General features: G+C 40.1%; 1 protein-coding gene across 1 annotated transcript; it reads left to right on the forward strand.

Moving 5' to 3' along the window:
• The first annotated feature begins 1,398 nt into the window (after positions 1–1,398).
• On the forward strand, positions 1,399–6,890 carry dpt (dermatopontin). The gene is made up of 4 exons (XM_085150165.1): positions 1,399–2,070; positions 4,418–4,543; positions 5,622–5,729; positions 5,899–6,890. Exons 1-4 carry the CDS (start codon positions 1,802–1,804, stop codon positions 5,963–5,965), a joined length of 570 nt encoding a protein of 189 aa, XP_085006291.1. The 5' UTR covers positions 1,399–1,801; the 3' UTR covers positions 5,966–6,890.
• The last annotated feature ends 790 nt before the right edge of the window (positions 6,891–7,680 follow it).

Consider the following 7,680-nt stretch of genomic DNA (forward strand, 5'->3'; position numbering starts at 1 on the left):
TTATGACATAATTAAATATGTGTAAAAATTTGTATGACTTACCATTGACTTATTTGCAAGTGATGTCTTATGACTATAATAAAGCATCATATTTTCCAAGCAATTAATATATTTAAAATCATGGTGGTTAGAAATAAAACATTTAAAGTCATAAGAATAATATAGCAGGGTAAAAAGTACAACCTTATGGTCTGGATGGATCAGGATATGCTAAAAATAGGACCCTAAATTTAGCTATATTTCAATCATTTCTTCCAAGAATCCCTCACATTTGATAATCCAGTACTCAGGTCACTACTCATATTTAATCATATGAACAATATATCTTTAAATTAAATTAATAAATGAAAATAAAATAAATCCAGTCTCCAAATGCGTTTTTGTCCATATTAAATTTACATATACAAAAAACCCAAACAGTGTGTTGGCACCTTAATGAGGTGAAAGATGTGCTCCAGATCCCTTGTGACGTCTTTTTGTTAGATTTTTTTTTTTAAACTAGGACATAAAACAAGCAAGCTTGACCAAAAGCAACACCTGCCGAAATGATTCTCACACCACGCTCCATAAATAATCCAAGCACATCTTCTGACAGCAGTCATGCTTTTACAGGAGTGCTGTTTCACAGGAACAGGAGAAACTGAGGAGCTGTGTAATAATGTTTTTTTTGCCAAACAGCGAGGAAACTTTGCAATCATCCACTGTACTTTGTGCCATGTGCATGTGCATTTGTGCCTGGTTTTCACAAGTTCTAAAGGTGTGTCATGTGTGTTACTGTTTTTAATGGATATTGCTCTGCTGAGGTCTAGTGCCAGTTTTTTATGATATTAAATGCTAACTTGAAGCTGTTCCTCTAACTTCCCTATAACCATGCAAAGCAGGTCACAAATGTAGAGCTTAATGTCTTTAAAACGGCTCAGTAGTTTCCCTAAGCAGCTTGACTCTTGTTTTTTTTGTTTTTTTAAGTCACACATTGCACGAGCAGAGGTAATCAGTGTTTTCCTTTGGGACTATTTTCTTGGCATGGTAGTGAAAATTCACAGCACAGCATTGAGTAAGTGGGAGTGACTCGCACTTAACTTCAGCGCCCATGTTTATGGTCACCCTAAGCAATTTCCACATAGTAAATTTAGTATATATGGAAAACTTCATGTGGTGGTTGAAAAAAAAACGTTCTCGGGCTAAAGGCTGTATATAAAAGATGGAAATAGCTACTGTGCTGCCATCCACTGTCCATTTAGAAGTTTGCTGTCTTGTCTTTGTTTGCTTTGTTTTGCTTTTATTTTTAACACCAGATGCTTTTTTGAAAAAGCTGAATGCCAAATGGTCTTTTTATTCAATTTCTTGCGGTTAAGAAAAATACATCATATCAACAATTTGTATAGTTTTTCATGATTTTGAGCACAATATTTTTACAGACCTGCTGTACTGCTCAGTTTTTGCTCAGCTGTTGCCAAACTTTAAAAAAAAAAAGAATTAAACATTAGACATAGACACACATAGACATCAAATATTTAAGATGATTTCATCCTCCATATTTAGACGGTTAACATGTGAATGTATTCTCCAGAGGATTACAGCGCTGTCTTTTAAGGTAAACCTTCATCTGCACTAGGACTTTGTGAAAGCTCTGTCTCAGAGTCCACCTTAAAATGACGCGAGGTCTACTTGTGGATTTATCCTGCCAGCAGCAAATTACACATCACTCCTGGATACAAAACATCTGGACAACAAAAGGCTTGGAGGAGTATAAGCTGAGGCAGATGTGAAGAAGTGCAGCAGATGGACTGATCTCCTCATCATGAATCCAGCTCTGGTGCTGTTGGCGTTGCTGGCCTCAGTGGCGGCTCAGTCTCAAGACCATTATGACATGGGCTGGGTCAATGGCTACCGTCAGGGATTCAACTTCCAGTGTCCCCACGGTGAAGTAATCGTGGCCATCAGGAGCTACTTCAGTGAGAATGATGGCTCCGACCGCCTGTGGTCGTTTGAGTGCCAGCCCACACCTGCGGGTCTGGGGGAGCCCAGTGACTGCTGGTGGGACGACATCAACCGTGCTGGGATGGAGTGGTGGGTCCGCTAAGTCTTAATCTGTCTTTTACTTGCTTGGTGCCAACTTTTATTTGCTTTTTAAAACTTTGACAGCTGTGTGCTGAGGCATGCTGGAAGACAGTCATATGCGTTCCAGGTTTATAGTTAGATCAGAAAATGTCATTCATGTTTAAGCAGTCAGCTGTAAGTTGGCTAATAGCAGTAAATCATTTAAAGGATGTCAAGTCTGACATATGAAGATGCACAAAACCCAGTCTGCTTAACTGTTATAATCTTTCTGAAAATGACATTATATTAAATGGCTTTTAAGGGCTTTAGCCAGCTACTTATACAATAATGCTACAGCAATACCAAAATAAGTGATGCACAGTGATTGAGAGCATTAGGTTGTAAATGCACTCAAAGGACAATCCCCAATGGAAACATCAGATTGCAAGCAGGAAAATCTTGTTTTTCCTCAGTGCGGCAGCTGTGGACATGCTTGGATGTGTTCTTTTATACAAGTAATGTATCCCGGAGCCAATAAGCATCACTCGGCTGTTAACTTCAGGCAAATCAAGAGGCACAGCTTTGTTGGTTGTTGCTCCAACTAGCCCATAAATGCCACTGTTACTGGGTGGATCACTTAAACACAGCAGCAAAATCTCAGGTATAGACATCACAGGCTCAAACTCATAGGTTTTGTCATGAACTAAAGGTGGAGATTAAAGTGCAAAGCAGAGGAGCGAATATAATCCCAGTTAGGTGTGAAATCAATCAATCAACGCACCACTGAGAGTTTAAAAATGGTCCAAATTCCACAGTAAAAAGATCAGTGTATCTGTTCTCCCTGGAGACCCAGTGCAGTTTAACGACCACAGATGATACACCAAGTTCTGATTGAAGGATTTCTAAATCAAACTGAAACACAGCGCTGAAAGAGCTTTGAATATAAACAAGGAGATTAAAAAGCATTTTCTAAAGTTGCCACATATGTGGCCACCTGGTGGCTAGCTACAGAGCTATGGTTAATATAAACACATTAGCACAGGGAAGATGGAGGACAAGGGTCAAACTGTTCTTAATAAAAGTTTATAATAAGGGTTCCCAATAAGCAGAGGACCAAACTTCAGCCAAGAAAACCTCTGAGACAACCCGCAGCACATTGTTAGTCATTTATATGATAGATGAGGTTCTCAGAATGGTAACAGTGCTGAACCTGTGAGGACAGGAAAAAAAGTATTCAGTTATGAAAGAAACCACCACATAAACACTGGCCCCTGCACTTGCTCCACTTTATTTACTCAGGCATTTCTTACATTATAAGCAGATGCAACCAGCCAAACATAATTTGAAAACAGTAATTAAATTACTTTTTAAGCTGAAGTTCTTTGGACCTATACAGTTGTCATACTCAGAGTCAGTATATAATAACTTTCAGCTGTTCTCAGACTTTCCACATATTTGTCCTTCTGTTATTTTCATAAAACATTGCTTTTTGTTCTGTTGTTTCATTCAGAGGAACAGATCCAGGTCCTCCTGGGTCTGTATGAATCACCATCTCACTGCAGAGCAGCCATAAGTGTTTTCCGCTGAAATTTCTGGGAAAAGTGAATTTTAAAGAGCTTCGTCCAACTGTGTTCTTTAGGGATATCCGTGCATTTTGTAGGCCACATGTTTCACGTGTTTCTGAACTTTTGCAATATGCCATTCATGAAAAAAGGATTAAAAGGATCACTGCAATGCACAATAGACTCTGACAGTAAGAATCCACTAAAGCGAAGAAGAAAATAAAATGAGTCCTTTCCAACTTGACATAAACATCTCTGACTAACTATCAGTTCCACTGAAAGGTTGATCTAATTAAAGGACTTGGGTCAACCTTTAGAAAACTGGTTTGGGTCTATGATTCAACCCGCTGTTTACACAGAGACGTCAGTCTACAATTCCCCCTCCAAACAGACCGCTTATCTGTTTCAGATGACTGTTTCTGGTTTGGACAGCAGAACACATTTGTGCTCTTTACATTTATTTCAAGTTGAGCTTGACTGCACCCATCCCACTGATTGGTCTGCAAACACTGTGAAGGCTCTTTACCGCAGCCTCGCCTGCCCCTCTTTAACATAGCTGTCTGTTTGAATTACACCAGGGAGGACAGTAAACTGCAGGGAAACTTAGCCCCCGACTGAAAGGCTTCAGGCCAGGTCCATGTTGCCATGACAAACGTCTATGCATGCTGCATGTCTTTAGCCCAAACATAAAATAGCTGGTCTTTCCACCAAACTGTCTAAATGAGTCTCATCTAAAACTGTTTCTCAGCTTTTTAACTGTTGAATATATATTAAGTAAGTGTTACTCACTTAATGCCTTTTATATGTCTTTGCAGGACTTCAACATGCACCCGTAACGGCCTGGTAGCAGGTGTTCAGAGCAAGTACTTTGAGTCCACTCTTGACCGGGAATGGCAGTTTTACTGTTGCTTCTACAAACGCCGCTGTCCCTACTCCTGCATGTAGGTTTTCAGATTGGAACGGATTTCGATTTTTTCGAGTGGGGATGCAAAATTCAAACAGAGAAATTGTGAACCACTTGAGGTTTTGAAGCGTCAAGCAGAACATTTTAGACGTCATCAACTTTTTGAAACCAGACTTCACAAATCTGGTTATAAAAGGATGTTTTATCCCCCTTCCTGACTCTAATAACGACCATAATGTGACCACAGAATTTGATCATAAAATTACGACAAAATAAAACTCGTGTTTTAGTGACTGAACCCATAAACTTGTCAGGAAAGTGCTTACTGAGCTCACTGAATAAGGAAGCTGAGTGTTATTTTCTCACGGACTTCTATACAACTGGATATCTTTTTTAATTCAATTCAATTCAATTTTATTTATATAGCGCCAAATCACAACAAAAGTCGCCTCAAGGAGCTTCATAGATACAGAGAAAAACCCAACAATCATATGACCCCCTATGAGCAGCACTTTGGCGACAGTGGGAAGGAAAAACTCCCTTTTAACAGGAAGAAACCTCCGGCAGAACCAGGCTCAGGGAGGGGCGGCCATCTGCTGCGACCGGTTGGGGTTAAGCCAGAGGAGTCGCCCTCTGCAGGCCATCAGAAAGAATGCATGCTTAAGGCTCTTTAACTCACTTTCAGACCCAGTTGCTAGCCATGCCCTACATCATAACCTTCAGTATTACCTCATTTTTTTCCCAGTCAGACCACATTTAAAAAAATAATCACACTTTTATAAATACACTTTAAAATATCAAATGACACCATTAACCATTGAGATCTAGGCTAATTTTCACATAGACTTCTAGACAGTCGCACATCTTTTCTCCTGCCACCTGCTGGACATTAGACATAATTCAGGTTTAAGCCACATTGGTCTGACTTACATCTTTTGTACAGTATATAAGATGTTGGCATTGTTGGCATCGTTAAAGCCAAAGTTAGTTGGCTTTAACGATGCTGTTAGGTAAACTGTGAGCGTGGTATTAATGTTTTTAATCTGTATTGCTACAAAACAGACTGACTCAATCAGCAAATGGTTAATAAAATTGTGATTTGCGGCTTTCTGCAGGAAGACCACTGACGTTCCTGAATACTACAGAGAAGAGGGAGAGCTAGTTGTCCCAAGTTATGGATACTTTATCCGAGGTGCCCAGACCACCTTCAGTGGAGTGCTAAGGTTTGTCAAGAACATTTTTCCATGTCTAACTGCAGCTGCATGCTTGTATCTCAAAATCAGACCTACGAGATCAGAATGTATTGGCACAGTGGACGAGACATGGAGGAAACAATAAAACTTGATTCACGTGTAGTGGTTAGACTCACAAGATGTTCTTTCTTTCTTTCAGAGATCGGCAGTGGAAGTACATCCTGTGCAGAATGACAGACTTTGACTGTGAATTTGACAATTTCTAGACATGTCAGGAGTTTTTTTTATTGGTGCATAAACATTTTTAATACATATTCACATATACATTTAAAGGTGACCTATTATGCCTTTTATTTTACTGTCTTATATCTCCTGTTCCACTGGCAGGTGGTCATATTAAACATGGCCAAAGTCACAACCCCTGTGAGCCAAATGCTCAGGGAAGATTCAAACATACATGTATCCATCCCTTCAAACAGCCAATCAATCAGTGAAAGAGAGATAGGCGGTTGCTTTTGGTAGTTGTCGCTGTGGCAGCTGCACTGGTAAAATTACCCCGCACAGTTACTGACAGCCGAAAGCTGTTCAAACCCTCTGTATGAGAGGAGCATCCAATCAGAAACAGCTGGTTTAAAGGGAGGCAGCTTTTGTATAACGTTTCTGTTCATGTTCATGGATGGAGAGTCTCCCTTTTTTGTTTGATTAGACCTGAAGCTAATGTGTTTCTACAGGAAGTGCTGTAAGTTTCAAGACTCTTCATATGGGAGGAATCAGCCTGGCAACCGAGAAAACTGATCTTTTGAAAAAAACCTCTTCCTTTAATCCAAACCCTGTTTTTCCGCAGCTATTGTTGCAGGTAATTGAAAATCCAAAAGATGTGTCAGGCATTTTAAATGTTTGACACCACGGCCATTGGGGCTATTTCTGTTAACTTTATTTAAATGAGTTTAAACCAGAAAGAAACATGAGAACGAGCTGCTCCAGGGCCCCGTATAAGAATAAAATATGAAGTTGGAAATAGGTCCCCTTTAAAACAGCATAATACTGATGTTAATCATAAGTGACTTGGTTCATGTTTTCATCCATATGTATAGTATACATATGTATATTTTATTTTATGCCTTTTTAGCCACTGTTTCTATTAGTCTGGCATGAAGAATATAAATATATCATATAAACAGTTCAAATGAACATCTCCATGGTGGTTCTGGGGGGGATTTGGGCTTCACTGGGCTCTCTGGACAGCTTCAACCTTTTTTTTTTGTTTGTTTGTTTGTTTGGTTACTGGATGAAGTGGAAGTCCATTGGCAGGACGTCACAAACCAAACAAAACAAAACAAAGTAAATTTGATACTCTGTTAATGGCTGTGGAAAACACAGCTCATCAGGCTCTCCTCCAAGATCTCCCGAACATGTGACTTTCATGCACATGATGGCATTCACAGAGCTGACTGAGATACTCTGCTGGTAGTAACATCGGATCAGTCATGTTGGGAGCAATGAGAGGCTCTCTCTGAGTCACTGGCGAAACAAGATTTGCATGCAATGAACGAGGTTCCACCTGCTTCTTCTGTCCACCCTTTATTAAAGTGTCTTGTCCAGAGGGAGACGGCAGGGCAGGAGGAGGAGACGGCAGGGCAGGAGGAGGAGACGGCAGAGGTAAGCGGAAGTGACAGTCAAGGTAAGCGACTAATGTTGTAACTGACGTCAGACGCCGGAGATTTTGGCGGAAAATTAAAGCAAATGGTAGTTTAGATTTGAACAAATTTCTTTAAGCTTCAGTATTACCAAATACACTTTTCAATTGTCTCATAACTAACAATATTTGCCTAAATTATCTCCAACACCCTGGAGAACAACGGGGAGAGTTTAGACGCTCTCCAAGATTATATTGATCAGTGCTTTCAGGATCTCGTGATGAAGAAGGCCCAGAGTGCAGCTTCCCCGGCCAAATCTGAGACGCCGTCGTCGAAAAGACAAC

Source organism: Neolamprologus multifasciatus, chromosome 23 (genome assembly GCF_963576455.1).
Source record: "Neolamprologus multifasciatus chromosome 23, fNeoMul1.2, whole genome shotgun sequence".
NCBI lineage: Eukaryota > Metazoa > Chordata > Actinopteri > Cichliformes > Cichlidae > Neolamprologus > Neolamprologus multifasciatus.